The sequence below is a fragment of the Lotus japonicus genome, chromosome 1, assembly GCF_012489685.1.
Source record: "Lotus japonicus ecotype B-129 chromosome 1, LjGifu_v1.2".
In the NCBI taxonomy this organism is placed as follows: domain Eukaryota; kingdom Viridiplantae; phylum Streptophyta; class Magnoliopsida; order Fabales; family Fabaceae; genus Lotus; species Lotus japonicus.
In genome coordinates, this window is record NC_080041.1 from 98,111,481 (window position 1) to 98,131,143 (window position 19,663).

The window sequence follows — 19,663 nt, forward strand, 5'->3', positions numbered from 1 at the left end:
ATCACTAAAGTGAGATCATCAAACACTAAGAACAAAGTTTATAAATATATATATGTATGAGGATTTTTTTTGTAATTTTATGTTTCAGGTATCTTTGGGTTCGGGTTTGGGCGGGTTTGGGCACGGATTTAACTAATACCAAACCCATACCCATAAATGACTACAGTAACGGGCAAAACCCAAACCCAAACCCAAATCCAGTCAACTCGAATTTTGCCCGTCAAATCGGATCGGGTTCGGGCGGGTACCCATGAGTTTGGGCAAAATTGCCATCCCTACGCTCCGTCATAAAATATCCAAACAATGGAATGAAATTTTTATTCCATTCCGCTCCACTCCATTCCGTTCAATTATATTCCATTCCGCTCCGCTCCATTATGTTCCATCAATCCAAACATAGCCTTAGGTTTCCATTCAATGGAAGGAGCAAATAGATTTTGAGCTCTATCTGTTGGTGAAAGATGACCATGCAGCGACGCCGACGACGAAGGAGGAGCACGGCGGAGAACCCTTCGCTCTCTTCCGTTCTTCTCCCTGACGAGTTGATTGAAGCGATTCTGGTGAGACTACCAGTGAGTTCTCTTCTCCGATTCAAATCAGTGTGCAAATCGTGGCTCTCTGTAATTTCCGATCCCCAATTTGCGAAATCCCAATTTGACCTAGCTGCTTCACCCACCCACCGTCTCCTTCTCAGTGTCACTGATGACCTCAAATTCCAATCCTTAGACATTGATTCATCACCACCCAATGACGATGAATCTGCAGTGCTCAACTACCCGCGTGAACAGCAGCCTTATTCTCATGGTAATACTTTATTTTCTAGCCTTCGGGTCCTGGGTTCTTGCAGAGGGTTTCTACTTTTACTTTCACGTTCACCCAATCAACCAGGAGGTCATTTCATTGTGTGTAATCCATCAACGGGTTTCCATAGAAAAATTCCATCATCTTATAGTTTTAGTGATTATACGCATTTTCAGTATGGTTTTGGGTATGATCAATCAACTGATGACTACTTGTTAGTTTCTATTAATTCGTTTCCCGGTGATCCTAGTTCTTCAATTAAGTTGTTTTCTTTGAAAACCAATTTAACATGCTCGCTGCCACTGGATAATGAATATCACTATCTCGATTGTGGTTGTCCAAGCGATTTGTTCTTACATGGGTCCCTTCATTGGTTGGTTACGTCTAGAATTACGAGGCTTCATGTACTTCTTGCTTTTGATTTGGTAGGGAAGAGTTTATCAAAGATTGCTCAGTCACCTGATTTAGCTCAGCAGTTGAACAATAAACCATATGATTTAAGGGAGATGGCAGGATGTCTTGCTCTATGTTACTCTGCTTATGGTGAAATGGCTGAAATGTGGATAATGAAAGAGTATAAAGTGCAATCATCTTGGACTAAGATTGTTTTCTCTACTCATGATGAATCACCCTGCTTTTTTCCAATATGTTTCACTAAATGTGGTGATGTATTTGGATCAGATGAGTTTGGAAGATTATTGAGACTCAACGATAAAGGAAAGCTACTTCCAGTTTATCCGTGGGATTGGTCTTGGGAGAGCAGATATCGTCTATTATATAGTCGTATGTATACAGCAAGTATACTGTCACTCCCTAGTTAATTTGCGGACCAACAAAAAACAGACATGAAGTATCAATGTATGTAATTCTGCAAACCTTTTCACCATTTTAGTACTATTACTATCTACCAAATGCATGCTTACATGAAAATGGTTCTTTAACCTATCTTATACTCTCTCCTTCCTAGCTAGTTATGTTCCTCTCTCTATAAATAAGTGATACATGAAATTCCAAAGAAAGCTGATATTTTAAGGTTTACTGAATTCACTGTTGGATAGGGAAAATATTCTGTCTCGCTTGCTCAGAATAATGAATGGCAATTTGGGTGGAAAACTATGTAATAGAAACTGCTATGATCTAGTGTGAAATAACAGTACTCAAACTAAAATCTTATGCAGTATATAATTTGGTGATATTTACAATATGCTAATTTTTCTTACAGGCTTGAAGCATGCAAGGATACTCTTAATAGTCAGGTCAATGTCCTAGCTTTCCTTCAAATGATGATACTACAAGAAGAAAACATGATGTGAAAAAGTCTTGTATAACCGGTATCTGTTGTTTTAGTGGTGATTTTAGTTCTGTTGGAGTGTAGTTAGAGTTTAGAATTTAATTATGTTTCGAAGTATGAAAGTTAGCAAATCCTAATTGGAATTAATATATTTTTTTTTTTTGTATCTTTATGTCTTTCCTCTTAATAGTATTCTTGTGTTAGCAGTTTTTCCCCTTTCTGTCTCTTAATTTACTGTTTTTTATTTATTTTATGTTCTGGCACATATATGTACGTTATGTTCACTTCACTATATGATTTGTTTTTTTATGTGTAAACAGAAAAAGGCCTTAATTGAGCCTGCAGATGAAAATGTTTGCAATGCATGCAGAGTGCATCATATGATATTAATTACTGTTCTCTAAGTTATGTATGCCATGAGCCATCATGTGTTATTTGTAGTTAGAAACCAGGCAAATGCTGAAAAAGAACTATCTGTTGAAAAGTCTCATATTGATTAGATATATGGCCTAATATGTCCTTATAAATGGGAGGGAAATTCTCATCTCTAGGCTAGCTTTTGGGGTAGAGTTAGGTCTAACCTGAATTCTAAGGCTATCAGTAGAAACTACATTGGTTTTGACAGGATTTTCATTTATGGATGCTGTAACTTTTCAACAGGAAAGTAATGCTCTAGACATACTCAATAGAAATCCTATATGGTGCTGTACGTAGCTTGTATCTTCTCTAAGGCTTTATTATTATTGCAGATGAAAAATAATGGATGGATGTAGAAAATCAGCTTGAAACTACTTAAATACATGGAAGATCATGTCTCTTGCCAGTAAATATATGATGCAAGGAAAGTGTGATACTGTTTCAGTTACTGGTTTGATGTTTACCAAGTCTACACTTTTTTTTATGATAATCTTTCTGCAGATAGCAAAGCTCTAGAATCTGGGATCAAGTGGTAGAGATGTATACTAACACCATAGCTTGAGAGTTGGACAAGTTTGTGCACTCTTTTCAAGGGCACACATACTAGAGTTGATTTTGTCTTGAAAGATATTGGTAATGGTAACCCACTCGCTCTATGATAATGTTTCAGGAAATGAATTTGAGACTTAGGGCCCGTTTGATGGTCAGGATAGGATATGATAGGATATGATATGTGAACAGGATATCAACAGGATAGGATAAGACCAGGATAGACTCTTATCATATCCTGTGTTTGAGGTGCACATGATAATGACAGGATATGATAAGGAAAAATGTATCAGATTTATATTTGAATAAAAAATACATTTAAAATTGATCATTCTATTAAATTTAATTTCTTTACATTTTCATGAATGAGTCTATATTTTAAAATAAATAAAATTAATTTAAATTTTATTAATTAGCCTATTTTATTGTTTTGAAGATACCCTATATTTTAAATAAAATTATGCAGTTAACCGATTGGTTTTCACTTAGCTGTGACACGTGATAATTAACGATAAAAGTTAACTAAATTAAGAATATTATTATTTGAAAAGTAATTTATATTTGAATTATAAATTATTATATAAGTAGATAAGTAGTTTTAAATAATTGAAGATGAAAATAAAAAATTAATCTATTACTATTAAAAAATCAATATTTGTAATCAATGTTTTTCACTTAGTTGTGACACGTGATAAACAATAAAAATTAACTAAATTAAAAATATTATTATTTCAAAAATACTTTATATTTAAATTATTATATAAGTAGATAAATAATTTTTAAATAATAGGAGATGAAAATATTAAATTAGTCTATTATTATTAATAAATCAATATTTGTAAGTGAGTAGTCTATTTTTACTATTTATGAATAATAATTTTATTTATTTTTTATTTTAGTTAAATTAATATTTTTATATTTATTAATTAATATTATTATAAATTATAAATTATATAATATTAAAATAAATTAATTTGGAGTTAAGATACTGAAAGAAAATATATAACTGGTATCCTATCCTGCTCTATCCTAGCTCCCCTCAGGATAACTTTTACACATGATTGACAGGATAGGATAGAAGACAGGATAGTGTTATCATATCCTGCTGGTGCAACAAACAACAGATAACAACAGGATATGATTATTATCCTGTCCTATCCTATCCTATCCTATCCTGGTCACCAAACGGACCCTTACTGGTTTTAATGGGCTGTTGGATCAAAATAATAGTTGGAAAAAAAAGAGCTTGGTTGGATTTGCAAATTTTGTTTACCCAACACAAAAATAAAGGATATGCAAAGTTTACAATTCATTGCAATTGCTGATTTTATTTTATCAGGTTAAATATGTTTTTCGTCCCTGAACTTTGAGCGAGATTTGGTATTCGTCCCTCGCCGGAGTAAAAGCCGAGATAGACCCCTAAACATAAGGGAAATAGTTGGTTTTAGTCCCTTCCGGGGTGGTGGCGCTGACCACCGCGGCCACATGTCACGACAAGCTACGATGATAATCTGGACCTATTATAATGTTTGACCTAACGTCTGCTCTTTTTGTCTTAGATAATGACATTTTAGATGTTAAATATTAAAACTTTTCAATTGTATGTAAGGTGTTTGATGTGCAGTTGAAGGAGAAATCAGTGATGGTTGTTAGCATGTACCTCTATATTCAATTTTACTTTTAGACAATGCTAATTGGTCCCGAAATTCTATCGTTTTCTTTTCAATTTCTTTTTTCCGTATGAGTTCCCTGATGTAGGAGGGTCCTTCTCATCCTCCACTCTTGCTTTTGCCTTTTCAAGTTGCCACTTGAATTGAAAAGGTTTCAAAAACAAGTTTCTATTGTCACAATTCCAAGCCTTCAAATTAAACCAAATGATATGTTAAAGGTGCTGGGTGTTTAACATCTTATTCTACCTCTTCCAGTGGTATAAGGTCTCTATGCTGGTCTAATTACTGCTCCTTCATAAGTACACTGGTTTAAAAATCTTTATAGTCAAATGCTAACAATATTCTTAACAATCCAAAATAAAAAAGTATTTATGAAAAAGTGCAACTTTTACATGTTACACTTGATAAATCATAAACTTAGCGAAGATATCAATTGACATTTTCCAAGATTTTTTTTAACAAGATTCTAATAGTATATGATAAGAAAATTGTTGTCTAACTAATTTTGTAAGTAGATGAAACAAATTGGACAGTCTTACCATGCCAAAACAAAAGTATGCCTGATACACATGGCTTTTGGTTTTTCAGTCACTACAAGTGCAATTCATAAAATTGATCACGAAAGTGCTGCCCTTAAAAGAAATGGTTAACTAAACTGCAGCTAACGGACATAGCACATAGGTACGAGCATATAAGTATTAAGAGGGTACAGGTACAGACATTTAAGTTGATATCCGTACGGATATGAGAGAGGGTAAGAATAATTTTTGAGAATGCAAGTATGAGGAAGTACTCTACTAAGACTCACCCATTGACCATTGTCATCCCAAGTAGAAAATTGAGGCCCAACCATGGTCTCCCTTCTGTCTTATAGTACATATTTGATGGCTCCATAGTCCATACTCCCTCCCACATGAAATCTTCTGGTCATCACATTTATAAATAATCTTTTATATGGATTTGGATTTACAGGCACCACATATTTTGCTAACTATGTGAAAACGTGATTAAAAGTAGGGTTCAGCTTCATCATGCCACGACGATGAAATTTTCTCTTGTTTGAGAAATTATAAATTTAAGAGGAGCAACCTACTACAGACACATTGTGGCGGTTCTGCTGAGACTACCGGTGATTTCTCTTCTCCGACATGCTGAATTCGAGGTATGCTATCCTCTTCAACTCACCTCGTACCTTGTCCTCCTCCACAACCTTCCTCGTTTTCTTCCCTTATACGAGGTTCTACGCTCGTGGCCACCGCAAAAAGCTCGATCAACTTCCAAACTTTGACAACAACAACGACCCAGTAGCTTCCTTCAACCGCATGCTCCACCTTTCCCCACCACCACGCATATCGGAAATGAACAAGGTTCTGGGCTCAATGGTGAAGCTCAAGCGTTACAGCACTGTTGTCTCGCTTTATGCTCGGTTGGAGTTCAAGGGAACCCCCAAACCCTCCCTTATCACCATGAGCATCACCATCAACTGTTTCTCCCATTTGGGTCAAATGGGGTTTGCTTTTTCAGTATTGGGGAAGATTCTCAAGAGGGGTTTTGAGTTGGACAGGCTAACCCTCACAACCCTCATGAAGGGTTTGTGTTTGAAAGGTAGGACTGGGGAGGCAATGGACTTGCATGATGATTCTGTGTCTAAAGGGTTCAGGTTTGATGAGGTTTGCTATGGGACATTGATCAATGGGTTGTGTAAAACTGGAAAAACTAGAGCTGCAATGGAGTTGTTTTCAAAGATGAAGAGGTTTGGAGTTTCCCCTAATTTGATCATGTATAATACTGTTATTGATGGTCTTTGCAAAGATGGACTTGTGGCTGAGGCTTGTGGTTTGTGTTCTGAAATGGTTGCTAAGGGAATAGCTCTTGATATTTACACCTACAATTCTCTGATTCATGGTTTCTGCAGTGCTGGTCAGTTTCAAACAGCAGCTAAGTTGTTGAATGAAATGGTACGAGGAAATGTCCAGCCTGATGTGTATACCTTTAATATACTGATTGATGGATTGTGTAAACTTGGAATGGTCACTGAAGCTGACAATGTGTTTGCTGCAATGATCAAAAGAGGTCAGAAGCCTGATGTTGTTAGTTACGATGCTTTGATGAATGGTTATTGTTTGTGCAACAATGTAGATAAGGCGAAAGAAGTGTTTGATAAGATGGTTGAGAGAGGTGTGTCGCCTACTGTTATCAGTTATTCTACTTTGATTAATGGATATTGCAAGTTTAAAATGGTTGATGAAGCCATTATGCTCTTAGCAGAAATGCATGAGAAAAAATTAGTCCCTGATACTGTGACTTATAATTGTCTTCTTGATGGTTTGTCCAAATCAGGAAGAAACTTGTATGAGTCGGATCTAGTTGAGGCGATGCGTGCCAGTGGTCAACCCCCTGATTTAATCACTTATAATATATTGTTAGATGGTTATCTCAAACATGAGGACCTTGACAAGGCAAGTGCCTTATTTCAGCACATGATTGACATGGGAATTTCTCCAAATATACGCACATATAATATACTTATTAACGGGCTTTGCAAGGGTGGAAGACTAAATGCTGCAAAGGAATTTTTTCAACGTCTTTCTGAGAAAGGTTGTCATCCAAATATCCGAACATATAACACTATGATGAATGGGCTTTGTAAAGAGGGTTTACTTGATGAAGCCGAGGCGTTGCTTTTGGAAATGGTTGAGAATAATTGCCTTCCAAATGCTGTGACTTTTGATCCCATTGTTCGTGCTGTTCTAGAGAAATAATGGGAATTGTTGAGGCAAAAACTTCATGAAATGGTTGCTGGGATGTTTGACTTCGGGAAACTGATAAGAAGAGGTTAGATACTTAAGTTCTAATTTAAGTTTTGCATCTTTTCATGTTCAATTTGTTTGAAACTATAAATGGTTAACAGATGCTTGTTTCTTGTGTCAAAGAAGTTGGAATACACAGTGGCTTGACTGTTCTTGAAGCAGTTTTGATTGATTTATATATATTAAAATTTATTATGCCTTAATGCTTTTACCCTTAGGTTAACTGTCGGAGTCGTATGACTATGCTATCATCCTTATTCCTTCCTATGTAATCTTAATCTGCTTATTTGTCCTTATATTCTTAGTTATTGATCATGAGTTAGAGCTTTTGATAAAAAAATTATCATGCAACAAATGAAGTAGAATCTACGTGATTGCTTGTACCTTTGGTAACAAACGCTTGTCTCATTTTTGGTTCCAATGTCTTTTCCAAAGAAAAGAGTTGAAATTCACACATCTTGGCTATCGTAATCGTAATCAAAGCCTTAGCAGTTATCACACATCTTGGTTATGCCGTGCCTAATTGGATTGATTGTTTTTACTAGATCAGTTAGAGCTTCTCAACAAGCTATTGTTGATTTTAGTGGCAATGATTTTTCCTAGAATCTTCTTCAAGTGGTTTTATCTAATTTAAGTCCTTTCGAAAAATTAAACCAACAGAAGCATACAAAGATTGGGTACAATAGAAGATTTGGTACAACAGAACCGGCTATTATTATTTGTTACAATGATTGGTAGGTTGTTTTTCTCCATCTATTAGAATTTTGAATTTCATCAAGTGGAGTAATTCTCTCACCTTTCCTTCCATCCCAAACAATCAGGTTTCTGTGGTGTAGGTGTATCATCCAAAGATCCAAGGGTGGATGTCCACAAACCACTAAAATCAAGTATGTTATATCGCACAAAATATAATCATTTTGTTGTTTTGCCTATTTCCAATATTTTGATTTATTGCCAAATCTGTGCTTCAATTTGATCTAGGTATTTTTTTTCTTGGCCATTCCTCATTCACTGTTCTGTCAAATTTGTTCTGGGGCCATTCTGCAACGGTTCTGGAGTAGCTGGACCAAGGTAATCCCGTAATCATTTGATTTAAACTAGAATCCAGTCTCACAAAAACTAAAGATTATAGCTTAGATCAATGTCAAAACATACTCATACCTGGTTCAAGTAAAATTCATTGATGTAAAAATGGTTTATTTGGCATAATTTTCATTCAGTTCTTGTTCATACTCATAAGGTCGTTTCTGTTTTGTGTGTGTTGTATTTCATTCAGTTCCTCTTCGATTTGAATGGAATTCATGTTGAGGATTTTCATTCTTCACATTATTTGAATATATTGCTTCTTCTAAGTTTAACATAGCATATCTTAAAACATGGAAAACTGATGTCCTTTCATTACTAGCCAACTAAAACTATAATGAAACAAAGGAATGCACGAGATGAGACCGAAGAGAATGTTTTCCTCCACATGTATATAGGAAAGTATGAATGAGTGTGAGATTAAACTATTGTAACTAGATGTGGTTTTGATCATTTAGCTGGGAATGTTGAATTGCAACGACTCAATAAAGCTGCTTGTGATGCCTTTCATGAAGTTGCTTTTGTGGGGATAAATACTGATGAAGATTTATTGAAAGACATGCTACTTATTTGAGTTCAAAGGTATTTTATGTAGACACATCCTTTCCGTGCTTAAGCTCAGAGATAAAACATAGTCAGTGTCACCTTATGTTTCCTCACATTGGAGGAAGGATAGTCAGTGCTACCTTATGTTTCCTCACATTGGAGGAAGGATGTAAAAAGGAGGCACACACTTACTAGATGTGGTTTTGATCATTTAGCTGGGAATGTTGAATTGCAACGACTCAATAAAGCTTGTGATGCCTTTCATGAAGTTGTTTTTGCGGGGATAAATACTGATGAAGATTTATTGAAAGTTATGAATTGGATCAACAACTTAAAGATAGAGTTAACTGGTAATGAAGCATCTTCAGGAACTTTTACAGGTATTAATTCATTATTTTTTTATAATATGATTATAATTTTATATAAAATCATCAATTGCTTTGTCCCTGTGTCTTTTTTGTAGGCACAACAACATTTAGATAACCATCCCTCTGGTCTGAATGATCCGGCAACATAAAAGAGCCATGAAGAAACCACTACTGAGACATGAGAGTCTTATTTGCTACTTTCAAGTTTCAATTGCATAGATGTTGATGATGTTAAAAGAAGAGATTACTTTTGGTATTATTTGCTTAGGTTTTTTATCAGATTATTAATTTCGAAATGTAACCTGAATCTAGTTATCTAGTTATTTATTTATAATGTTTATATTTGGTCTTGAACCTTGTTCAGATTCTGGTGTTCAAATTTGGTCTCATTACTTGTTCAGTTTTTCTGTATGTCTTTGTGTTGCAACAATTTTATGAATGGAGCTGCTTGTTGCTTCTCTCTAATCTTGGCCGAGGTAGTTAGTTTTTTAAATTGGTGTTCCAAGCTAACACCAAGGTTGACTCTGATGACATACTACTCATGATAGCTGATAGTCTCCATTCTTCCTATGACAAAATCACGATGTTATTCTGGTATTCACTTGCGAGTTGCGACTTAATGAAGTGGTGTGGATGTTAGTATAGTGGTTGTTACCATAACCCATGTGATGGGATAGTGAGATAAAAACTGATTGATTGAGGATACCATTTTGTTTCAAACCAAATTTTCAAGCAAGTAATTGAAAAAGACATGGCTGACAAGAATCAGTTCATGCCCTGCTGACAAGTATCAACAACTTTGGTATTTCACAGACAAGTATCAGCTTCATTTGGCATTACAGACAAAGTAGACTATCTATATCAGTTACATTTGACTTTTTTTGGGGCACATCAGACAATTTCAGTTCCATTTGACAAGAAATTCATGTATTTTCAAATCAATGAAAATAAACAATAACTGGCTTTACATCACTAATGTACACAGTACAAGTTCATATGTACCAAAACCATACTTAAACATCAAAGCAATTTTGTATCGACTCCAGCCTATATCAGGCATCATGGAAAGTATAAATGTTTAGCTTTGATCACCTTCAGCACTAGCATGCTTCCAAGCTCCCCCGGAAAAACTAACTTCACTTGCACTTGAACCTCCATTGATGACAATGTCATATTACCAATGTAGTTCTTCTTGGCAGCTCCATCAGCTAGCCTCTCAAACATGCCATTCATCAATTTATTCAGAATAGTCATGCCTTTAATACCCTGTACACATACCGCTTTACCCTTCTTCACTTATCATTTTCCTCCTTCTTTTCTCTTTACCTTGATACTATTCTTGGGACTCAGGAACAGAATTAATTCTGAAACAATTAAAATTAAAAAGTTTCAATAAAGCAATCACATATAACGCATTTCAAATATTAATTTCAGATAACCAAACATATATATTCCAGTTCAAGAGCTAAAGAGTAAATACTTCGAAAGCTAAACATAGACTCATTCTCTGTCAAAGACACAATAAAAGCATAACATTAGGAGGCCTCAACAGTTTATTTGAAAAGAATCATATATGTAACAAACTAGGCAAGATAGCAATTGCAGCTCAAACTTCACGTTTTTCAGAGGCAAATTCTTTCTGAGTAGGACAAGGCTATAGTAGAAGGACAACTGCATAGCATGCCCACCCCTCAAAACCTCATTGAGAGTTTACATCCAAGGTGACTCTGCCACACCAATGATGGTCACTGCCCTCCCTAAGCTTCTGGAAATGAAGTACTGCCCTTTTAACACTCTAGACAGTACACACAAGGGATCTCAATCTCATCATCATGTGTCAACTGTCAACCCTGTTTAACAAGCAAACAAGGACATTGCAGAAAACCTTTAATTTTCTTTCTACAAACTGGTATCCAGCTAGTCACGTACATAACATTTAAATAAAATAACAAAAACAGTAGAGTGCTCACCTTGGATTCAGCAATACATGTACAATTTACGAATGACCATGAGCAAGTTAATGGCTCCGATGTCTCCATCCCTTAGTTAAATAAATGACTCATGAGCTCCTTCGTTCAAGCGCAGTTAATGCATCTTGTTACATTTGTTTCACTTTTCTATCAGGAGTGCATCCTTCATGCTCTATTCCCTTGTAAATAATGGGAACCTAACCATAACATTATAAGCATGAATAAGGCAACAAGATCAGGGCTAACACCCTTCATAAAGTTACAGCAATACCATCAGAAATTGAAAATGAAATATTGCATTATAATGAATGAATATTTAAAATTCTTTACAAAGTGAACAGAGAGAACACAGGACAAAAATACCTTCCACACTACAAAGTACAAACGACTTGGCTTGCTTCGCACATCAAGCTAGAAAGCACCAAAATCTCTTCAAATGCAAAGAAGTTATCAATCTAGATACCCAAAGGCCCTAAAATCTCAAAATTCAGCAGCATACCATCATTAATTAAAAAGCTCACCATTTACCCAAGCAAGCTAAGATAAATAACAACAATGCTACAAACCTTGAAATGATCACATTAGATACTTGATGTATGGATTCAGTAAAAACTCGAACTGAAAACCAAAGATTCAAAATTCAAAAAACACTCCAAAACACCTATTTCACCTCAGGTATGAAATAACTTTGTATGGGCCACTAAGGAAAGTACTGTGGAAAACATTGAGACTAATATTCATTATCTCATCCACATTTATGGCAAAACTTTTAAGGCGGAGGCAGGTGTTTTGGCAAGCATCAATGGCATAGAACTAGAACTCGTTGGCATCCTCTCGGTGAAGATTCAAAAGCACCTTAGTGGGAGCATCATGTGTGAGATCTATACAGAGCGAGCGCCCATTCTGCTTCTCTAGTATAAAGAACCATATCAGGTCAGAAATCTACATAGAAGCAACATGATGATCATTAAAGATAGATTTAAAATTCTTACATTTCGTTTCGTAAGATTAAACATTTCTCTTAAAGATAATGTTTTGAAATTCATGACTTATAAGTGAAAGAGGATAGGCAGCAACCATTGAACGAATGCATACACGAAGGTCCACTTATCTGAATATGAATCTATAGTTAACAACTAGCTTGCTGTTCAAAGAAGACATGTATGAAGGCTCAGGAAGTCATACCATTTACCAATATGGAAGAACAAAGATGTAAGTGGGGACAGACCTCAAGTAGTGACTTTGACAATGAAATATTTCCAAGCCCCCTAATTAGAACGCAGACAGGTTACCAAAAAGAGTAGCTAATTTTTATCACTGGAACTGTAAGTAGTTCATCTTCTAAAACCAATGTAAAATACAAATGTTAAAATTCAGAAGCATCCTTACATTTCTAAAAAAACAAAGAAACAAGCTCCAAGCATCTTTATCTCCTTTTGATCTTTTAAATGTAGACAACATTTATCTCTTACTAGTAAAGTATTCCTTTTCAAACAAATGAAAAAAGGAAATTAGCCATTCATTATTTTAATTTGAACATACATAATCAAACTCAATATGAGTTTATTTTCTTTCTCATAGATACAAAATCTAGTGAGTTTGTGAGTGTTACAAAACAATCAAATAATCAAGCATATTAGATAGCCACACTACGCAAAACAACAGTTTCAATGGTGAGTCCAGGTCCAAAACCGAATAACACACCCCACTCAAGTCCTTCACCAGTGGTTTTGAGTCCATCTTGAGCTGATTTCTTTCTCATTTCATCTAAGATGAATAGGACACATGCACTTGACATGTTACCATATTCACTTAGCACTTCTCTAGTGGCTCTCATCTTTTCTGGTTTCAAGCTCAACTTCTGCTCAACTTGGTCAAGAATCGCTGGGCCGCCTGGGTGTGCAATCCAAAAAATTGAGTTGTAATCAGATATGCCTAATGGTTGGAAGGCCTCAATTAGTGCTTTCTCAATGTTCTTTGAAACAATCCCAGGAACATCTTTAAGGAGATGAAATGTCAATCCAACTTCACGAAGGTGACCATCAATGGCTCCTTCACTATCTGGAGCAATTGTTTGTGCAGTCCAAACTAGCTCAAACAAAGGTTTCTCAATTTCTGGCACTGGATCGGAACCAACAATGAGTGCGGCTGCTCCGTCTCCAAACAATGCTTGCCCAACAAGGCTGTCTAGGTGAGTGTCACTGGGGCCACGGAAGGTAACTGCAGTAAGTTCAGAACAAACAACTAGGACACGGGCACCTTTGTTGTTCTCAGCCAAGTCTTTAGCCAGACGAAGCACCGTGCCACCTGCAAAGCACCCTTGTTGGTACATCATGTACCTTTTAACATAAGGGCGAAGACCTAAGAGTTTGGTGAGTTGATAATCAGCACCGGGCATGTCTACACCACTTGTTGTGCAAAAGATTAAGTGGGTAATCTTGGACTTAGGCTGACCCCATTCTTTGATAGCCTTGACAGCAGCTTCTTTGCCTAGCCTAGGTACCTCTACGACCACCATGTCTTGCCTAGCATCCAGAGAAGGTGCCATATAAGCGCACATGTTGGGGTTCTCTTTCAAAAGATCTTCAGTTAAGTGCATATATCTCTTCTTGATCATAGACTTGTCACCTGAAATCAATTATAAATAAACAACATTAGTACAACAAAATCAACACAGCGACATAACCAATCTGATAATGACTAGGTAAATGAATGTTATATAGAAAAAAATGGAGCTAGAGAGAAAAATATAGAATGCTTACACATGCGCTGAAACTTCTCCTTAAGCTCTGTTTTGTGCTCACTGTTAGTGACCCTGAAGTAGAAATCAGGGTAAGTGCTTTGATCAACACAGTTGGGAGGGTTTGCAGTGCCAATAGCGAAGATGGTTGCAGGGCCTTCAGCTCTCTGAGCCTTGCGAATCTCAGCTACACTCACCATCTTTGAAATGAAGTTTGTTGGGAAAGATGTAAATTTGTATAGCAAATGAAGAAGCAATGTAATTTGGTGTTAGAGAAGAGAAGGTTGTGGTGTGGAAACTTGAGTGGGGAGATAAGTATTTATATGCGGAGTGCAGTGAAGGTGGATTGGAGTGAGTGTGGTGGTAGCTGAAGTTGACGAACATTTTTATTCCACGATTTCATTCTTTCTTTCCTTGTCTGGTCAATGGCTGGCTTGGCTGCGTGCGCATTCTATGACCTTGCGATTACCAAGTTAGGTGGACATAATTTGAGTCTTAACTCTTAAGACCCACCCACTCTTATCTCATTTTTTCTTCTAATATAGTATCTCACAATAAATATTAAATGAGTAAATCTTTCATAATAAATATTTTTCATACACACCATTAAGCGATCTAGGCGCCGTTTGGAAGAGTTTAATTGAATTTATCTAATAGCATAAGCGTTTTTGTAAGTGTTTATAGAGCTTATGCAAACAGCTTATGACCTACCATAAGTTGTTTTGAACTTATGGGGAAAAATGATTAGAATGTGGTAGCTCAACTCAACATCACGTTTTCATTCTACAATTTCTTTCTTTGGGCAATGGTTGTGCAGTCAAATGAGTTTATAGAGTTTCATGGAAAGGCTCAGACGTCTTTAAGTTTTTTGACGTTCTCTACTTCATTATTTTAGTTTGGGTTTAGTTTTTTTAAATACGGGTATTATCTTAAGCGACAATGTATGTTGTTTGAAGCAATAACATTTAGAGTTTGATAGGACTGACTATATACTCTCTTTTCATTCACAAGACTTAAATCAACACCTTACTTATGTAAAGTAGAGCATGTACAACACTTGAACCAATCACCCGTTTGATATTTTTTTTTGAAACTCTCATTTGATGGTTTAGTTGACTAAAACCATAATTAACTTATTTTCATATGCTATTATTTTAGGCAATTCTACGAAGAAAAATATTGGGTAGACATTCGATGTGTGTGGACATCAGAGTAAGAAATGAATGACAATATAGAAGTAATAAATGCGAAATAAGATGTGATAAAAAAAAGTGAGAAATAAGAAGGAAAAACAAGGTGTATGTGGTTCATGCCTACTTGGGTATGTTTGGAAGACCTAGCTGATAAGTTAATTAAAAGCTGAAAAATTAGTTGGAACGTTATAAGTTTATAAGGTAGCTAGAAGCTAAAACCCTTACAAGGTGAAAAGGACATTCTTGTATGATAATATTTACATTTAATATTACTCTATTTAACATGAAAACTTATATAATATTAAAATAATTACCACTTTAAATATTTTACTTTAATCAAATTATTATATCAATTCTTAACTTAATTTTTATTTTCATATTTTTATTAAATTAAATAGAATAAGACAAATAATTTTATATTTTAGTTTAATAAAGTAACAAAAAAATTTATAATTTTATATTAAAATTGAATAGTAATTATTTTAAAATAAAAATGATTAGGATTTAGTGTTTTTATAAATATAAAAAGGGTAATGATGAAATTTTAAAAATGATAAGGATAAAAATGAGAATAGATTTAATAAGTTTTAAGCTATTGAAATAAGCTAGTTTAAAAAAAACTATTAAAATTAGCTCTTTTACCAAACACTTTTAAAGAGATTTTAAGCTAGCTAAAATGTCATATCAAATATAATCTTGGTGACTACGATTCATAATTGTTCTGAGAATGTGTGCTGCACTGCTGCTACTGCTGCTACTGTTTTAAAGATGTGCCAGCTTGAAGGTATTTTACAAGATTTCTTATAAATAAATAAATATGAGAATACAACATTTTTGTATTTATTTTTTCAATAAACATTTTTTCTTTAAAAAAAACATTTTTGCATTTAGTATAAGTCATGTAAAAATTTCCTGGCATAATTTATTTTTTGTTTACTCTCATTCTATCACTTATTTTTTTGATAAAATAAAATTTTAAAATATTCTTGAAAAGCATTAAATACCTATAAAATACATTTATATAATTTACTTAAGAATATTTTAAAAAAATCATATTCACAATGAATAATATTATTGGATATATATATATATATATATATATATATTTTGACATGTGTCTTTACCTGCTTGAAAAACTGTAATTATGTCTTCCAATAATTGACTTTTTTGAGGTTCAAATTTGCATTTTTATTCTAATTTTTCTCTTTATCTCACACTTCTAGTAACATTATATTTTATATCACATCCATTATATATTCCAAATTTGTAATATCTACACCCATTGATTCTCTATCCAACATTTTTTTTCTTAGAATTTCTTTAGATAATAGCATATAAAATATAAGCCAATTACTGTTTTAGTCAATGAAAGTATGAAACTAAAACAATGAGGTAGAGGCGTCCGGGAATTTCCACCAAACTTCGTACATTTGACTGCGCAGCCAGCCATTGATAAAATAATAGTAATATAGTCCGTGATTGTTGAATAAAGAAGGCAACTGAAGAATCATAACGTGACCTTCAGCTACCACACTACACTTCCCTTTCCCCTCATCCACCTTCCCACACATATAAAAACCAATCTACCCTTACAACTTTACACACCACAACTCTCTCTAACACAAGCAACCAACAACAAGTACTGCAACTCAGTGCATCCATCTTGAGAGCTCAATTTTGCTGTGCTTCATTTGTAATCCAAGTTTCTATCAGTCGCAAGAAACTTAAAGAATTTAAAGATGGTGAGTGTAGCTGAGATTCGTAAGGCTCAGAGGGCTGAAGGACCAGCAACCATCTTTGCTATTGGCACTGCAAATCCTGCTAACTGTGTTGATCAAAGCACCTATCCTGATTTCTACTTCAGAGTTACAAACAGTGAGCACAAAACTGAGCTCAAGGAGAAATTTCAGCGCATGTGTAAGCATTCTATATTTTTCCCTCTCCATTTTCTTTGTTGTTGATAGACCGTTCAACTTACTCTCTCTTCCATACATTCAACCTATTAGAGTAAAAACTCAAAAGAAATATATAAATATTTATTTACATTTGTAAGAGTGATTGATTCTGCTGCTGTCTTGATTTTGTTATACTAATGTCATTCCTTTATTATTGATTCCAGGTGACAAATCTATGATCAAGAAGAGATATATGCACTTGACAGAAGATATTTTGAAAGAGAACCCCAACATGTGTGCTTATATGGCACCTTCTTTGGATGCTAGGCAAGACATGGTGGTGGTAGAGGTACCTAGACTAGGCAAAGAAGCTGCTGTCAAGGCTATCAAGGAATGGGGTCAGCCTAAGTCCAAGATTACCCACTTAATCTTTTGCACTACAAGTGGTGTGGACATGCCCGGTGCTGATTATCAACTCACCAAACTCTTAGGTCTCCGCCCGTATGTGAAAAGGTACATGATGTACCAACAAGGGTGCTTTGCAGGTGGTACGGTGCTTCGTATGGCTAAAGACTTGGCTGAGAATAACAAAGGTGCCCGTGTCCTAGTTGTTTGTTCTGAACTTACTGCAGTTACCTTCCGTGGCCCCAGTGACACTCACCTAGACAGCCTTGTTGGGCAAGCATTGTTTGGAGACGGAGCAGCCGCACTCATTGTTGGTTCCGATCCAGTGCCAGAAATTGAGAAACCTTTGTTTGAGTTAGTTTGGACTGCACAAACAATTGCTCCAGATAGTGAAGGAGCCATTGATGGTCACCTTCGTGAAGTTGGATTGACATTTCATCTCCTTAAAGATGTTCCTGGGATTGTTTCAAAGAACATTGAGAAAGCACTAATTGAGGCCTTCCAACCATTAGGCATATCTGATTACAACTCAATTTTTTGGATTGCACACCCTGGCGGCCCAGCGATTCTTGACCAAGTTGAGCAGAAGTTGAGCTTGAAACCTGAAAAGATGAGAGCCACTAGAGAAGTGCTAAGTGAATATGGTAACATGTCAAGTGCATGTGTCCTATTCATCTTAGATGAAATGAGAAAGAAATCAGCTCAAGATGGACTCAAAACCACTGGTGAAGGACTTGAATGGGGTGTGTTATTCGGTTTTGGACCTGGACTTACCATTGAAACTGTTGTTTTGCGTAGTGTGGCTATTTAATATGCTTGATTATTTGATTGTTTTGTAACACTCACAAACTCACTAGATTTTGTATCTATGAGAAAGAAAATAAACTCATATTGAGTTTAATTATGTATCTTCAAATTAAAATAATGAATGGCTGATTGCCTTTATTCATTTGTTTGAAGAATGAATACTTAACAGTTAAGAGATAAATGCTGTGTATAAAAGATGATAAGAAAATAAAGATGCTTGCAGGATGCCGCTAGTTTCTTTGTTTCTTTTAGTAATGTAAGTGATGCTTCTGATTATTCTATTCAAGTCAAAATATATGTATATTTTTTCAATCAATCAATGTACATTAACAAATTAAGAGTCTGCCATAGAAATTGTTCAACATGATCTTCTTATTATACAGTGGAACAATTTTTAATCTGATATGTGAAAACCAGTGGTCTTGGTTTGGCTGTAGACCGATTAAGGCACTGATGGGTATTAGAGATATGAGGTCTCGTGTTCTATTTTTTTTAGTATGATGTACTTGAGTGTATGTTAGTATGCCTTTAGAGGCAGTTAGTGAGTTGTTACTAGCTGTTATGTAACAGTTTCAGTTAGTTAGAATTAGGAAAGCTTCTCATGTATAAAGAGTGCTTCATCACTTGTAATGAGTTAAAAGAATAATAATACAATAACTGATTCTCATTCAGTTTATTTTCCCTCTCTCTTTCTCTCTCATTCTCAACATCTAAAGAACAAATCATTGCTGTTATAGTAGCTCAGATTAGCAGCAGGGGAATTCACAAGTATTTTCCATTAGAATTTAGACATGGATATGGTGTTCTCTAGGCATATGCTGGAGCATTTATTGTAATTGTTGTTTCAAGTATCAACAATAATTTATATACATCTCAAGGGTATCTCCATCATTCTACACATGATTTTTTTTCTTTCTACCACTCTTCTTTCTCATCAGGGCCGGCCCAAGGGTCAAGCGACCCAAGCAAGGGCTTTAGGCCTCAAAAAATATTTTTTTTTTCAAAGTAAAAAAGGCCTCATATTTTTGCAAATAAGGCCTCAAATAAAAAAAAAGAAAAAATACTACCATTTTGTTACTCACCATTACCTACCACTTTGTTAGTTGTTTCTTCCCTAA

General features: G+C 35.1%; 4 protein-coding genes across 13 annotated transcripts; 3 read left to right on the forward strand and 1 right to left on the reverse strand.

Moving 5' to 3' along the window:
* Positions 1-377: 377 nt before the first annotated feature.
* On the forward strand, positions 378-4,713 carry LOC130728210 (F-box/kelch-repeat protein At3g06240-like). Of its 6 annotated transcripts, none has more exons than XR_009015601.1 (4): positions 379-1,659; positions 2,024-2,132; positions 2,842-3,148; positions 4,398-4,713. XR_009015601.1 is itself a non-coding variant. In XM_057579588.1 (3 exons), the coding sequence occupies exons 1-2, from the start codon at positions 462-464 to the stop codon at positions 1,620-1,622; spliced, it is 735 nt and encodes a 244-aa protein (XP_057435571.1). In that variant the 5' UTR covers positions 381-461; the 3' UTR covers positions 1,623-1,659; positions 2,024-2,306. The 6 variants fall into 6 exon arrangements, 2 of the variants coding, with proteins under 2 accessions (XP_057435571.1, XP_057435572.1); XR_009015599.1 differs by having other exon boundaries at positions 2,842-3,142; XR_009015602.1 differs by lacking the exon at positions 4,398-4,713 and having other exon boundaries at positions 378-1,659; positions 2,024-2,057; positions 2,842-3,386.
* A 904-nt stretch (positions 4,714-5,617) lies between these two features.
* Positions 5,618-9,935, forward strand: LOC130728212 (pentatricopeptide repeat-containing protein At1g62670, mitochondrial-like). 5 transcript variants are annotated; one of them, XM_057579594.1, is made up of 7 exons: positions 5,618-7,563; positions 8,199-8,272; positions 8,360-8,425; positions 8,520-8,609; positions 9,080-9,203; positions 9,383-9,547; positions 9,631-9,935. In XM_057579594.1, exon 1 carries the CDS (start codon positions 5,877-5,879, stop codon positions 7,488-7,490), a length of 1,614 nt encoding a protein of 537 aa, XP_057435577.1. In that variant the 5' UTR covers positions 5,618-5,876; the 3' UTR covers positions 7,491-7,563; positions 8,199-8,272; positions 8,360-8,425; positions 8,520-8,609; positions 9,080-9,203; positions 9,383-9,547; positions 9,631-9,935. The 5 variants fall into 5 exon arrangements, with proteins under 5 accessions (XP_057435577.1, XP_057435573.1, XP_057435576.1 ...); XM_057579590.1 differs by having other exon boundaries at positions 9,080-9,547; XM_057579593.1 differs by lacking the exon at positions 9,080-9,203 and having other exon boundaries at positions 9,217-9,547.
* Positions 9,936-13,003: 3,068 nt separating this feature from the next.
* Positions 13,004-14,577, reverse strand: LOC130728214 (chalcone synthase 4-like). Its single transcript, XM_057579597.1, has 2 exons — positions 14,268-14,577; positions 13,004-14,133 (listed from the first exon to the last, which is right to left on the reverse strand). The coding sequence occupies exons 1-2, from the start codon at positions 14,443-14,445 to the stop codon at positions 13,142-13,144; spliced, it is 1,170 nt and encodes a 389-aa protein (XP_057435580.1). The 5' UTR covers positions 14,446-14,577; the 3' UTR covers positions 13,004-13,141.
* Positions 14,578-17,019: 2,442 nt separating this feature from the next.
* On the forward strand, positions 17,020-18,687 carry LOC130728213 (chalcone synthase 4). Its single transcript, XM_057579596.1, has 2 exons — positions 17,020-17,355; positions 17,558-18,687. Exons 1-2 carry the CDS (start codon positions 17,178-17,180, stop codon positions 18,547-18,549), a joined length of 1,170 nt encoding a protein of 389 aa, XP_057435579.1. The 5' UTR covers positions 17,020-17,177; the 3' UTR covers positions 18,550-18,687.
* Positions 18,688-19,663: the final 976 nt, after the last annotated feature.